Source organism: Triticum urartu, unplaced genomic scaffold (genome assembly GCF_003073215.2).
Source record: "Triticum urartu cultivar G1812 unplaced genomic scaffold, Tu2.1 TuUngrouped_contig_6483, whole genome shotgun sequence".
NCBI classification, from domain to species: domain Eukaryota; kingdom Viridiplantae; phylum Streptophyta; class Magnoliopsida; order Poales; family Poaceae; genus Triticum; species Triticum urartu.
The window spans coordinates 1-15966 of record NW_024117248.1 but is presented as its reverse complement, the minus strand read 5'-3'; the positions used below and the strand labels follow the sequence as shown (position 1 = coordinate 15966).

At 44.3% G+C, this 15966-nt stretch overlaps 1 protein-coding gene across 1 annotated transcript; it reads right to left on the bottom strand.

The window, feature by feature from the left end:
- Positions 1–9717: 9717 nt before the first annotated feature.
- Positions 9718–12667, bottom strand: LOC125530677 (histone deacetylase HDT2-like). Its single transcript, XM_048695072.1, has 9 exons — positions 12535–12667; positions 12086–12156; positions 11633–11847; positions 11459–11532; positions 11148–11344; positions 10641–10718; positions 10446–10545; positions 10214–10337; positions 9718–10096 (listed from the first exon to the last, which is right to left on the bottom strand). The coding sequence occupies exons 1-9, from the start codon at positions 12545–12547 to the stop codon at positions 10036–10038; spliced, it is 933 nt and encodes a 310-aa protein (XP_048551029.1). The 5' UTR covers positions 12548–12667; the 3' UTR covers positions 9718–10035.
- Positions 12668–15966: the final 3299 nt, after the last annotated feature.

Below are 15966 nucleotides of genomic sequence, written 5' to 3'. Positions count from 1 at the left end.
TGCTTGCAAGGCTTGTAGTGATGTGCATTACCGAGAGGGCCTAGAGATACCTCTCCGACAATCGGAGTGACAAATCATATTCTTGATCTACGCCGACTCAACAAGCACTATCGGAGACACCTGTAGAGCACCTTTATAATCACCCAGTTATGTTGTGATGTTTGGTAGCACACAAAGTGTTCCTTCGGTATTCGGAAGTTGCATGATCTCATAGTCATAGGAATATGTACAAGTTATGGAGAAAGCAATAGCAACAAACTAAACGATCATCGTGCTAAGCTAACGGATGGGTCAAGTCAATCACATCATTCTCTAATGATGTGATCCCGTTAATCAAATGACAACTCATGTCTATGGTTAGGAAACATAACCATCATTGATTCGCCCAGCTAGTTAAGTAGAGGCAAACTAGTGACACTCTGTTTGTCTATGTATTCACACATGTACTAAGTTTTCGGTTAATACAATTCTAGCATGAATAATAAACATTTATCATGATATAAGGAAATATAAATAACAACTTTATTATTGCCTCTAGGGCATATTTACTTCAGAGGAGAACACTGCAAACCGCGCGAAAAGGGGAGGTGTGGCTGGCCTGCTTGAGCGCCATCTCCACCCCATAAAAGTGGAGTTCTATGAGACGTTTGGATGAAACAAGGCACCAAAGAGCTCTTGCTCAATAGGAGGAGGGGGAAGAGAACTCAACAAACCGCGCGAAAAAGGGAGGTGTGGCTGGCCTGCTTGAGCGCCATCTCCACCCCATAAAAGTGGAGTTCGATGAGACGTGTGGATGAAATAGGGCACCAAAGAGCTCTTGATCAATAGGAGAATGGGAAGGAGAACTCAGCGAACCGCGCGAAAAAGGGAGGTGTGGTTGGCCTGCTTGAGCGCCATCTCCATCATCTTCTTGCCCTCCATCTACTCCTTGCCTCTTCTTGTGCCTCTGTTTTGGCTCTGCTTTTTGGGTCTAACTGGAATTGTGTACTCTTTCTCTTGCCGCAGATGGTGTGTGACTGGAACTGTTGCATGCACAAGACTGTAAATAAGGGATAGGCGTGCACAGGGCATGATCACTAGTATATGAAGGTCTTGGGTGTCATGTTGTTGTTCAGCTGCCTCCCCACTGCGGAGGCCTCGGCCAGGGACTAGAGATCGTCCTAGGGCCCTTTTGTAGGTGCATATGTATGTCACATGTGTATGATGGGAGTGATGTATGTCGTGACTGTGAATGATGTGAGTGGAGAATATTTGCAATGAACTGTATGTTTGAGCAAATCTTTCACGAACCGCAGTGATCCCCTCTTAATATCAAGAAGAGAACGAAAAGGCTATGCTTAATATCTTTGTTTCTCCGTTTTTCAGCAATATTGAATCAAGTGGGTCCATGATTCACACACATATATGTTTCCACGAGGACTAAAACCCGTGATATACTTAACAAACATGATTAGTCCCTTATATGTATATTTTCATCAACATCAAAATAAAAATAAGGGCATGATTGCATTTTTGACAGAGCGACGTCGGCGTTTATTGCCTTTGTTGCTCGGCACTCCTCCCTCCTCACCATCCAAACCAACATTCACGCATGACCTCTCCAGCACCGGGATCGTGTCTAAGTGCGGCCAGTAGGAACAAGGGTCCAGGGGTAGTTATCCTTGTTTGGTAGTCGATTAGTTGCTTCTTGGTATTTATGTATGTAGGGTAATTAAATGAATACTCTTCCCATAGCTTGCTTAACTTTCTGGCTGGAGTTGGTCTTTGCGGCTATGGTGCAGCGGGTCATCTAGTGAGATGAAGGATGAAAATAAGCCAGAGAGGTTTGGCATGTTGACGGAGATGCAAAAAAAGGTTAAGCTCAAAAAAGAAAGTTTGCTATCAATGAAGATTCCGAGGAGCAAAAGCTCTTGTATGTCAAGGTGCGCGGCTTGGATTCCTTTTTTTTATGGTTACGACTTGGATTCTAATGTGGCGAAGTTTGTTTCGGCCTTTGGCAGGGACAAGTTCTTTTGCTTTTGGGGTCGATGGGCGGTAAAAGAAACTTGTCAAACATACAATGCTGCTAGTTGTTGTATTTTAAAAAAAAATATTTAAATGATCTTGAAAGGAAAAACGCTGCAAAAGAAAAAGGAAACTGGAAAGGAAAAACGCTGCAAACAGCTGGTAAATGGGCTTGGCCCAAGGTGATGTCTGTGCGAGCAAGAAATAAAATACGTACTCCTCTAGAGAAGTAGAGATACAGATAGGCGGCCGGCGACTGAGAAGGGTCCGATCGATCGATCCAGTAGCATAGGATAGGATAGGGGAGGATGAAGAATCATGGCGGCAAGGGGAAGAGGAAGAGGCTGGACGACGACGGCGGCGCAAGAAGCAGCGATGAGCTCGAGGAGCAGTCGGCCGGAACCGGAAACCAGCAGCAGATCCGCAGCAGCAGCACCGGCACGGAGGGGGAGGGCGAGGGCGAGGGCCGGTCCATCTTGTTCGTGGTAAATATCTTGATCGGCAGCAGTCGCGCGGTGGCCTCCCTCTACAAGGTGGACTATCCCTACCCGTGCTCCCCGAGAGCGAGAGCGAGAGCGAGGCGGCTGCGCCCGATCACCACCATGGATGCCACGGCCGGCATCACCTACGTGCCCCTGCACACACGCAGTCGCAGTCGCAGCCGCAGCCGCAGCCGCAGGTGGATCGTCGCCATCAGCGCCCGCCGCACCACCGTCTTCGACGCCGACGCCGAGGTGTTCATCTCTGGGCCGGACCTGCTCAGCGAAAAAGAATCCCCCGCGCTCGTATACGTGGACGTGGAGGACAAGATCTACGCCCTCTCGACCTTTCCCCAGATCAAGGGAGAACGAGATCTGGAGCCCTGGTTCGAGGTCCTTGACCTGTCCAGTGCCAGAGTCGTCGACGGGCGCCTCCAGGGCTGCTCCTGGGAGGATCTGCCCAGCCCGCCTTGCTTCCCGTCTCCGTCTCGGCTGGCCCCGCATGAGCTGAGATATCCGCCTATGGTCACCGTGCACTCGTACGTGCTCGTCGGCTCCTACTTACTCATGTCGCTCAAGTCGGCGACCCGCCATGCCACCCATGCGTTCCACACCGTCTCGTCCAAGTGGCAAACGGTTGATGATGGCAAGAGTCTGCCTTTCGTCGGCCTCGCCACCGTGCATGACGCCGCAGCCGGCGTATACCTCGGCGAGTCATCTGCGGACAACCGATGGTGGTCTCGCGTTGGTCAGGAGCAGCCAGCCCTCCTAACCGCTTACCACATCAAGCTCCTTCCCAGCAACAATGACAAGGCCGAGGAGGATAATCCTGCCATGAAGTTATCCGTCACCGGGATTCCAGTAATATCATCCTCTGAGACGACGACGACGGCCGGTAATGGTGATGGTGATGGTGATGGTAATGCTGGTGGTGTTGTCGTTAAGGGGATCTTCTGCTCTTCTCTGCATAATAACGGTGGGAGCTTGTGTTCGTTGAACTGGAGATGTCGCAAGCGCATTCGGTACTCTCGGGATTATGACCTCCTTGCTGATGAGATTTATCTGCCAAACAAGGCTTACATAACCTTGAAAACCTATCAAATGGAGGAGGACACCTGCTCTCTATCTCTTGTAGAGCAGGAGGACAAGACAATACACTCCAAGAAGATTGCAATCCCTGAGCAACGTGGAGAGCACGAGTTCAAGATTCGCACTAAATCTGGAGGCTTGGTTTACCCAGATTATCTCACTGTTCTGTAATACATACATACACGCACGCATGCATATGATATGAGCTTCAGTAAATTTGTAGCACCTTCTTTTTATATATAATTAATAATCTCTTGAAACGATTACATATGAAATTTTATCATCCCTCCTGCCATGACATCATTGACCTTTGTGTTGCAGCATTGCTTATAGCTTAGCTGCAAAAGTAAGTTTTCGTCCTCCACCATACTGATATGGACTACTTGTACGTCAACGGTCTAGCAACTCTCTTGATGCATTGGTTTGGTCACTGTCTCCGGCCGCCTAGGGAGGGAGGGGTTTTGATCCTTGTGAAAGTGTCTGGGTTTGGAGGGCGTATGGTTCACAATCTGTTATCATCTTTAATTTGTGCTATATATGTTCATATGTACTCCCTTCGTTCGGAATTACTTGTCGCAGAAATAGATGTATCTAGATGTATACTACAGTTCTAGTTAGTTTTGACTGAGAATATTAGTTTTGATTTGCCCATGATGCGAATTAAATTCAGAAGAAAAAAAATGCTTTTGTTTTGGTTCAGACTCACTGAATGCTCCCTCTTGATTGTAGTCGAAGATCCGCATCGGTAGTAATAAGTGCGAGACGAGAAACACACAAGATGTGTTGGTTCAGAATTAACATTTCCAGACTAGTTTCAGATTTGGAAGAGTGTGCGTGTATGTATGGTTTGTCACTTGATTTGGAGCAGAGTTTCAGAGTTTGCTGTATGGTTAGTCAGCTGCAGGTACATTTGTTCATGGTACAGATTGATTGTTAGGAGAGAGAGAATCCATGCATGCATGTTTCAAATGTCCATTATATATATTGCCAGAAATGTCACCCAGGATTTGTTACTATCTATCTATCTATCTATCTATCTATCTATCTAGGAGAGAGAGACAAGATCAAGTACTAGTGCTACATCTATCTATCCATTATATATATTTTTAGTTTTTGAAGGCGGAAAAGGCTCTAGATGAGGGAGGGAGAAACTAGTGGTATCTGCAACAAGAGGAGAGTTAAAAGAAGATGAGGGAGGGAGAAACTAGTGGTATCTGCAACAAGAGGAGAGGTAAAAGAAGATGAGGGAGGGAGAAACTAGGGGTATCTGCAACAAGAGGAGAGTTAAAAGAAGATGCGGGAGGGAGAAACTAGTGGTATCTGCAACAAGAGGAGAGGTAAAAGAAGATGAGGGAGGGAGAAACTAGGGGTATCTGCAACAAGAGGAGAGTTAAAAGAAGATGCGGGAGGGAGAAACTAGTGGTATCTGCAACAAGAGGAGAGGTAAAAGAAGATGAGGGAGGGAGAAACTAGGGGTATCTGCAACAAGAGGAGAGTTAAAAGAAGATGCGGGAGGGAGAAACTAGTGGTATCTGCAACAAGAGGAGAGGTAAAAGAAGATGAGGGAGGGAGAAACTAGGGGTATCTGCAACAAGAGGAGAGTTAAAAGAAGATGCGGGAGGGAGAAACTAGTGGTATCTGCAACAAGAGGAGAGGTAAAAGAAGATGAGGGAGGGAGAAACTAGGGGTATCTGCAACAAGAGGAGAGTTAAAAGAAGATGCGGGAGGGAGAAACTAGTGGTATCTGCAACAAGAGGAGAGGTAAAAGAAGATGAGGGAGGGAGAAACTAGGGGTATCTGCAACAAGAGGAGAGTTAAAAGAAGATGCGGGAGGGAGAAACTAGTGGTATCTGCAACAAGAGGAGAGGTAAAAGAAGATGAGGGAGGGAGAAACTAGGGGTATCTGCAACAAGAGGAGAGTTAAAAGAAGATGCGGGAGGGAGAAACTAGTGGTATCTGCAACAAGAGGAGAGGTAAAAGAAGATGAGGGAGGGAGAAACTAGGGGTATCTGCAACAAGAGGAGAGTTAAAAGAAGATGCGGGAGGGAGAAACTAGTGGTATCTGCAACAAGAGGAGAGGTAAAAGAAGATGAGGGAGGGAGAAACTAGGGGTATCTGCAACAAGAGGAGAGTTAAAAGAAGATGCGGGAGGGAGAAACTAGTGGTATCTGCAACAAGAGGAGAGGTAAAAGAAGATGAGGGAGGGAGAAACTAGGGGTATCTGCAACAAGAGGAGAGTTAAAAGAAGATGCGGGAGGGAGAAACTAGTGGTATCTGCAACAAGAGGCGAGTTAAAAGAAGATGAGGGAGGGAGAAACTAGTGGTATCTGCAACAAGAGGAGAGTTAAAAGAGGGGCAATGCAATATTAATTCCAGTAGGTGGACTGGAAGCAGTGTTGCATGCTAGAGTGGTGCTTTCAGTCTGCAAGCCCATCCGCCACTAGCCATGGCCCCAAACAAGATAACGACCAACGCCAAGCGGCGGGGATGCTTAATGAAGATTCAGTTTATATCATCAAGACACTTGATGAGCATGAGCACATAATGGATGTGTTTCTTGTTTCATAATTGGAGTTGGAGTTGGAGATGCAAATCATGGGAAAGAATCTTCTTCTACTTTCCTGCTACAGAATGTTCTTCTGCTATGTCTGCCCACCTACTACTCTACTGGTGCAAAATCCAGCTCAAGCTTATAAAGTATGCTACTTGGATGTAACATTAGACAGAATTAACTAGAGAAATCTATCGTATCTATAACTTTTGTTGCATATCTCAGAAGAGAAGCAAAAGATTTTGTAACATTTCACCTCAACATTAAACCCTGAAACAAGTACCATCATCCAGATCAAACACACCAAGAAACAAGCCAAAAATAATAATGCATGGCATCACAAACCACACACGACAGCATTCATTCATTCATTCATTCATTCAAAACAAGGACGACCATACTACCATAGCATTCCACCAACCAATTCCAATTCCGAATCACGGCGGCTTTTTTGTTCGATTCAACGACGAACTAACAGCTCAACGCAGGATCAGGATCAGGCTAGGTAGGTAGGTAGGTAGGTAGGGAACACGTACGACAACATAAGATATATAAGTAGATAGCCTAACACAGCAGCATAACGATAATAATCTCATCAGGCAGACAGATCAAAATAATAGTGCTTGGCCTTGGAGTGCGAAGCTAGAGCACCCTCGCTGTTGAATATATGTCCTGCGCAAAATCAATCAACAGAGATTCACCAAGTTAGCAACACTGGAATCCACAGTCATCATCTAATAACTGTCCAAACAGAAATATATATATAGCACAAGAGAAAAGACTTGGGTGACTTGTCGCTGGTAGCCGGGGTCTTGCCTGCCTTCTTGGCCGGGTGAGGAGTCGCCACATGGACAGCCCCCTTCTTGTCACCTCCAAACAGGGACGGATTCAAGGGGGGACGAGGGGGGGCGAGACCCCCCCTGACGATAGCGTTTCCTGTTAATAGCGACTAGATTTTCCTTGATTTTGGCTAACTGCAGGTAGTGTCTGTCTCGTTTTGCCCCCCCCCCCCCTATGGCCCTGTCCCTCTTTCTATAATGCAACGTGAAGGCCCAGCCCATATACGTCAGACAAAAAAGTAGGTTATTGTAGAAGGGGAAGCCCATTGTAGAAGGCAATAGGGCCAGGTCTGGAACGCACGCACGCCTAGGTCAGATTGTGGCTACGTTGGTGGCAGCTACGGGATCGACGCCTGATCCCCGGTCGCCCGCAACCTCCTCTGCTGCTATTGGGGAACCGTCTAGAGTAGTTCATGATCCATCGACATGGAGCTTCCAATCTTTAGTCCAGAATTGCTGAAGGGGAAATTAAGACCATGCACGGGCCGATCGGCCGGCCGGCCGCAGAGCCGGGCAACTAGGCATGGAAACATGGTTAGATTACTTTCTCTTCTTCTCAATTACTTAGTCGATGGCTGATGTTTTGAGATTAGATTAACTTGTGCCTTTAGAAGTAGAAACGAAGTAGGAGTACAAGATTTGATCTGTATAAACTACAAAAAAACATATTAACCGTGAGACATGGTTTTGCATTGGTTATCCATTCCTGTAGTTGAATGATTTAGTTACATCCGAATTGCTTTCAGAATTTGCTTTATGAAAACTTTTGATTGAAATTGAATTTATTCATATCTCGCGCCAATTTTCTTTGCTTGATTATTAGGATGGACATATGGTTCATCAAAATAGGCTATTGTCTCACTAAAATAAATAGGCTACTGTGTCTGTCCATGATCTTATTATAAGTTTACGCACTGAAGGCGAGCTCTCGCCCCCCCTATGTCAAAATCCTGGCTCCGTCCCTGCCTCCAAACAAAGGGACAGCTCCCTTCTTGTCACCTGCAAACAAAGGCCATCCATCATCAGCAAACAACCAAGGCCACACCATATCATGGGCTGCTCACATTCATTATTGCAAGGCTGATTGATATCACACACACACACAATGTTATACCTGTCTTGTGGCCTGACGGTGTTGCAATCTTGGCCTTCTTGTCAGTAACAGGGGTCTTGAACACACTTGTGAATAGTGAATAGCACCATTTTGTCAGGTGTATATGATGGTAACAAACTAGCATCAGCAAGAAAAACTATAATAATAACATTGACAAGAGCACATCAAGAACGAGCATACTACCCTGGGTGGGTGTTTCTTCTTCCTCATCATCATCATCATCATCGCTGTCATCATCCTTGTTAGATTTTCCCACATCCTTGGCAGCAGCCTTAGACTTTGAAAAGGAAGAACAAAAACGTATTGACAAGGGTCAACTCTCAATTTCCCCTGCAAGAGAGGTGTGCAAATGAATTAAGGAAGCACGAACTAGAAGCAAAAGAGGAATGTCTTCCTCCTCCTCCTCAGACTCATCCTCGGAATCAAAATCCATTTTGGAAGCAGGGGAAAAGGCAGGTCAAGGAAACAAGACTCAAGTAGCATAGTACTCCACAAGACATGTATATGTGTACTAGTTAAAAATTGTTATAGGGCACACTAAACTAAACTTTTTGGGAGGATCAGTTTCCCTAGCTAGCCAATAAGCATCTTGTAATGGTTTGTGGTTTGTGACTTGTGACTTGGAATTTAATCCCCTCTCTTAGTCCATTAACATAACACCTGACAAACCAGAGTTGAGGTGTTTCTTCCTGAATTTGTGCCATCAAATCCTCGAAGTCTCTAGTGTAATCTGCCACAGACAGTTGCCCTTGTTTAATACAGTAGCGTTGAACTTGTCAGTTAAATCATAAGATCCCTGAGTGGACCCTTTGTCTTGGGTCGTTTGTGTTCTCGGTCTTGACGCGGGAGGGAGCGGCGCATTGGTGGTCTTGGGTTGTCATGACGCTGGATGGACAGCTCCCTTGATGCATTGATTTGGGTCACTGTCTCCGCCTAGGGAGGGAGGGGTTTTGATCCTTGTGAAAGTGAGATGAAATGTCTGGCTTTTGGGGCGTGCGTCATACGGCTCAAGCAGAAACACAAAAATTTTCAACGAATATTAGAAAAAAGGTTCAAAACTTCATCAGCCACTGAATTGGGTCGATTTGCCTTGAAGATATCAAATAAGAAAAATCAAATGTTGGTTCTAGTTGAAGATCCGCAGCATCGGTAGTAATAAGTGCGAGAAACCACACAGATGTGTTGGCTGTCATATAGGTTCAGAAATTAACAATTTCAGACTAGTTTCAGATTTGTTTGTAGTTGATGCAAGGGAGGGACACCATTCCTGAGAGAGACAAGATCAACTATACATCTATCTAGCCTAGCCTAGCATAGGAGGGGAAGGAGAGGAAAAGGAAGGCCCTAGATGTAGACGAGGGAGAAATTGGAGCCTGCCTGCCTGGTGTATCCTTGTTCCTAGAGCCAGCCTTGTGTACATACTTCTGGTTGGCTCACAATCTGAACAAGAGTGGTAGCCCAGCCCAGCCAATTAGTTTTGCTTATATGATATGCTACCATTAGACAGGATTAACTAGAGAAATCTATCATCTATAACTAGTTGCATTTTTCTTCATGTCAAAAGACTTTCTAACATTTCACCTCAACATCAAACAAGTGCAGCAACCCACTTCAAAAACATCAAGAAACAAGCCAAAAATATGTCCCAAACCACACAGGATTCATTCATTCAAAACCATGATGACCATAGCATTCCACCAACCAATTCCAATTCCGAATCACAGCGGCTTTTTTGTTCGATTCAACAACAAACGCATCAACACTAACAGCTCAACGGTTTCTCCCTTCCCTTCCCTCAGGATCAGGCTAGGTAAGGTAGGTAGGGAACACGTACGACAACACAAGACATATAAGTAGAGAGCCTAACACAGCAGCATAACGATAATAATCTCATAGGGCAGACAGATCAAAATAATAGCAACTGGAGCCAGCCAGCCAGCCAACACCTTCCTCTCCTCTTCACTTGGCCTCGTGCTTTGCCTTGGAGTGCGAAGCTAGAGCGCCCTCGCTGTTGAATGTCCTGCGCAAAACCAATCAAGAGAGATTCACCATGTTAGCAACACTGGAATCCACAGTCATCATCTAATAACTGTCCAAACAGAAATATATATATAGCACAAGAGAAAAGACTTATTACTTGCTGCACGACTTGCACGCGACCGACCCTCCAGACTTGGGCGACTTGTCGCTGGTAGCCGGGGTCTTGCCTGCCTTCTTGGCCGGGTGAGGAGTCGCCACATGGACAGCTCCCTTCTTGTCACCTGCAAACAAAGGCCATCCATCATCAGCAAACAACCAAGGCCACACCATATCATGGGCTGCTCACATTCATTGCAAGGCTGATTGATATCACACACACAATGTTATACCTGTCTTCTGGCCTGACGGTGTTGCAATCTTGGCCTTCTTGTCAGTAACAGGGGTCTTCAACACGCTTCCAGCCGCCCTCTTCTTCCCAGTCTCTTGCTTCTGAATAGCAGCATAATGTTGGGTGTCAGGTAACAAACTAGGCATCCAGAGAGAAAATTATAATAAAACATCGACATCAAAAACAATCATACTACCTTGGGTGTTTCTTCTTCCTCCTCATCAGAGCTATCCTCACTATCATCAGAGGAATCATCACCGTCCTCACTATCATCCTACAATAATATGTGACCAGCAGCTTCAGTCAAGCATCCATTCATATGCATATATACCATAATAGCTAGATTAACAATTTCGGTCAAGCATCCATTCATATGCATATATACCATAATAGGTAGATTAACAATCTCGGTCAAGCATGAATTCATATGCATATCTATCATAATAGGTAGATTTAACAATTTCAGTCAAGCATGAATCTATATGGATATGTACCATAATAGTAGATTATCAAATTCAGTCAAGAATCAATCTATATGCATAGCTACCACAAATAGGTGAAAAACAATTTCAGTGAGCACAAACTATGCATATCTACCATAATAGGTGATGGCAGTTTCAGTCAAGCATCAATCTAGAAAAACCTAGACCAGGCCATATATATAACATAAACAAATTATGGGGCGACAATTAAATGAACTCACAGAATCATCCTCCATGGGAATCAATGATCCATCATCACCAGAGTCATCTTGGCTGTCATCCTCATCACTGTCATCATCATCATCGCTGTCATCATCCTTGTTAGATTTTCCCCCATCCTTAGCAGCAGGCTTGGACTTTGAAGGGGCAGCAGTGTCAATCTTAACCTGCTTCTTCTGCTCCTTGGCTTCAGGTTTGCCTTGAAAAGGAAGAAAGAAGAAAAATGCATTGACAAGGGTCATCATCTCTCCATTTCCACTGGTGTTCCATCCAAGATAGATGTGACTAGAAGCAACAGGGGAAATGTGCATACCATTCTCCTTGGTGAGTGCTGGAATGATGGTGTCTTGCTCCTCCTCAGACTCGTCCTCGGAATCAAAATCCATCGTGGAAGCAGGGGAAAAGGCAGGTCAAGGAAACAAGACTCTCAAGTAGCACATACTTGATAAGGAAATATTATTACTAGTATATATGTAAAAAAGGATATTCATCTCCGTCGGCAGGCTGGAAAACCTTGTAGCCAGAGAAGAAGACGCTGGACGTCTTGGAATTGTGTGAGAGCTCAAACTCCTTCTCAAAGACGAGGTCGAACTGGATCTGAGGGAACTTGTCAGTAGAGAGGGTCCCGATGGCTAGCTTCTGGTCGCCAATCTTGACGAACATGGTAGCCTTGTCATCCTTCTTGACTTCACCAAGGGCACCCTGGCATGGAAACACGAACGCACACATAAGAGGAGGAAGAAATGAATAATGACCAAACAAAAAAAAAATATTTCAATCATGAAGCAATACTATAATAATATTTCAATCATGAAGCAATACTATAATTCACCCGCAAAAAAAAGAAGCAATACTATAATAATAATAATAATAATAATAATAATAGAATAGGTAGAGAAGAGTTAATTGATATGGTGAGGACAAGAGAGCAGCAGCAGACCTGGGAGAGATGGAGGAAGTGGTCATCATCAGGTGAAACCTTGACGGACTGGTTAGGCTTAACCTCAAGGCCTGCACAGCACAAACATTATTAAAATTAAAAAAATGAAGACATGTACAGGGACAGTAGATTGATTGATTGATTTTTTTAAAAAAAAAATCATCATACTCACGTTTTTAACAAGCCATTAGATTACAGAGAGACAGACTATCTAATCAATCAATCATGTTATTGTGGGAGCACCATACAACAGCAGTAAGTAGACAGACAGACAAACATGTTATTGCTAGGGTTTGACGGCTCGGCTCGCTGAACTCCAATCCAATCCAATCCAATCCGCTAAACTAATCTAATCTAATAGTAGGATGGACGATATACATACATACATACATACCGCAACAAACAAACAAACCAACCAATTTGGGCGCGTTCAAGGAATGCTTGCTTACCCCAGAACTCCATGTCAACCGGCGGCGGCGGAGGGTGGCGGCGGTCTAGGGTTTAAGCCGACGGAGGGAGGGGATGGATTGGATTGGGGAATGGACTGGGGGTTTGGAGCGGAGCCTTTTAAAAGACCCAGGGCACGACCCCGCCGTCCGATCATGCGCTCCGCGGCATCCTGGCCCTTGGTTCATCCCTCCCTAACCTAGACGCGACTGGACTGGACCCGATAGATGATGCGTGGGTGGGTGGGCCGACTGCATGGGCTGCACTGCACCGCCTGCCCTAACCTATCTTACTACTACTGGACTACTTTTATTTATTTATTTTTTATATTTGTTTCTTTCTTTCATTCTTCATCTTCTCCTCAAGTGTTTTTAATTATCAACTTCTTTCTCCATAAAATTCAAAATCAGATCACTAAATTCAATAAATATTCACAAGCACATCACCAACACTTTTTAAATTCACAGACATTTTTTTTCAAAATCACCAACATTTTTTTAACCCATGAATAGTTTTTTTTCGAGAAAAATACCAATCTATTCATTTTCAATCATGGCAATACAACCAACACCATAAATAAATAATAAAAATTGTATCCACATCCGTAGACCACCTACCAACGACTACAAACACTTAAGCGAGCCGTCATCGCCCCTCCCTAGCTAGAGCAGGGCAAAACTTGTTGTAGTACACAGTCGGAAAGTCGTCGTGCTAAGGCCCCATAGGACCAGCACAACAGAACAGCAAACACCTATCGGGAGCTCCCTCGAATTGTGCACTTGGATCGGGGAGCGCCTATTCAAGTCTAAAGTTCACGAATTTGAGAGAAGATCATGAGTTTGAACAAATGTTCATGAATTTGAAAAAAGTTTACAATTTTGGAAAAGAAACAACAAAAAACTGACCGAATAGGAAAACAATAGAAAACGGGACTAGGATTGTGCTGCTATTTTTCTTTAGCGTTAGAATTGCCACATACTCTTTCCGTCCTCAAATAAGTGTACATAGAAATTTAAAACAAAGTATGAAAGATGTAAGTAGTCTCCTCCTTAATTACCCCACCTTCATTGAGCTAAGTGCATATAGAAAGTGAGGAGACCATGTGTTAGATGTACTAATTGGTCTTGATTCTCGTGTGATGAGTGAGAATCATTTTTTTTATTTTTAAAGTGCATGGAGAACATAGAAGTACATTCTTTTATCTACAAAATTTGAATGCTAAATGTACACTTATTTAAGGACGGAAGGAGTAGAAAGCGGGAAAAAAAGCAACCCAATTGGTTACTGCAGCTTAAAGTAAACCTTGAGGGTTGAAGTTTGAATCTCCGTGGCGCATGTTATCTGAAGATTAAAGAAAACAAAATAAAATAAAATAGGCCGAGCCCATGACAAAGGGAGGGTGTGCGCCGGTTTGTGGATATATGCCTTTTAATTGATGCTTAGTGTATAAAGTATACAAGCACTGCATCTGCCTTGCATAGCCCAGTCTAACATTGGGTGGGGCTGTTTGGAAGTAGTACATTTGTTGTTGCAGCAGGATTAGCAGCAGGCACGAACAACTCCTAACGCCTGGGTCAGGGTCAGGGTCAGGCTAAGCAAAGTGCAGATGCAGGGGTATGCCCAGGCTAGTCGGGAATTGCTTCTGTGGACATCAACCAAACCTTTTTTTTTTTTGAAAAGAATACAAAAGCATTCCATTAACAAGGCAAGCTGGACTCACCAGCGACAAGGTTTTTTACATCCCTAGGGAGTGGATAGTATTTCGCTGCCAACACCTGTGCGCACAAAGACGTTGGGCTTTGTAACATTCTCCAAGACTGCCTTGCTAGCATCTCCAGCTTCTGCCATGTCTCCGCACATCCCACCACCAGCACTCCTCGGAGCCGAAGGAGATTTTGCCGCCTGCGATGATTGTTGGTCCTTTCTCGGCCTCCCACGCGGTCTCTTGATCGATGAAGTTGGAGTTGCTTCTAAATCTGGTTGTTTTTTCCTTCCTCTTCCTCCCATGCCCTGGTCGCGGCGGCTTCTTCCTTGGCCTCCCCGGCCCTCTCTTGGTCCCCGATGTATCGCCTCCCTTGGATCGCGTAGCCATAGCACCTCCACTCTGAAAAGTGCAAGCTTGGGTGGGTGCGGCTACTTTGTGACAGCCCAGGTTCCTGTAGCTTGGGCTTCTTCCACGGCCTCTCTTGGTCAGTCGATGGGGAGGAAGCATCCAGCAGCACATAGCAACCCGCATTATCGTTCTCCTCCAGCATTCTCTTGGTCCCCCTTGTTGGAGTTGGAGGAGAGTTTGGTGCTTGTGATGATTGCTGGCCCTCTCTTGATTCCAGCTTTAGGAGTGGACCTTGCTGCTGGCGGTGTCTCCTTTGTTGGCCTCACACGCAGTCTCCTGGTTTTTGTCGACGTGCGCGGCATCAACAAACATTGTTGGAGTCAGAGGAGAGCCTGGTGCTTGTGATGATTGTTGGTCCTTTTTCGGCCGCCCCTGCGGTCTCTTGATCACTGCAGTTGGAGTTGCTTGTGAATCTGGTTGTTTGTCCTTGCTCGGCCTCCCAAGCGGGTTTCACGGTAGCCTCTTGCATTTGAATGGCCTCTCTTGATCCCTGACGAATCGCCTCCTCCTCCGGATCCATTCTGAAAAGTCCAAGCTTGGCCTCTGTCGGTGACTGGGGAGGAGTCCAGCAGCACACAACAACCAGCATTCTCCTCCGAGTCCAAGGAGGAAACTTGCACACTGTTTTGTCCGAGGTCAGCGGTGTGGACGTCAATTTTTTTCTTCTAATACACCTTAAACATTTTTCAAATACAAATTTAACATTTTCTTAATATATGATCAAAACACACATTTTAAACATTTTTTAAATGCTTGGTTAACATTTTTAATACAAGAGTAACTTTTTTTTGAATACTTGGTCAACATTTCCCTATACACACTTTTAAACATTTTCAAATGCTCGATTAACAGTTTTCAAATAAGAAGATTACATTTTTTAATACATGGTCAACATTTTTTCTATACACATTTAAAATTCCCAAATGCTTGATTAATATTTTTCAAATACTTGTTCAACATTTTTTATTAACATTTTTTTTGTAGATGATCAAAAAGATTCATCATTTTTTTAATACATAATCAACTACTCCCTCCGTCTCATAATGTAAGACGTTTTTTGACACTACACTAGTGTCAAAAAATGCCCCATAGACGGAGGGAGTACCTTTCTATACACGTTAAATATTTTTCTGAATTCTTGATTAACATTTTTCAAATACTCATTCAACATGTTCCAAATGCTTGATCAACATTTTTCAAATTCTTGTTCAACATTTTTCAAATGTTTTTTGTAGAGTGTTATTTGTAATATATATATATATATATATATATATATATATATATAGAATATGTTGAAGTATAAAAAAAAAAAAAAAAAAAA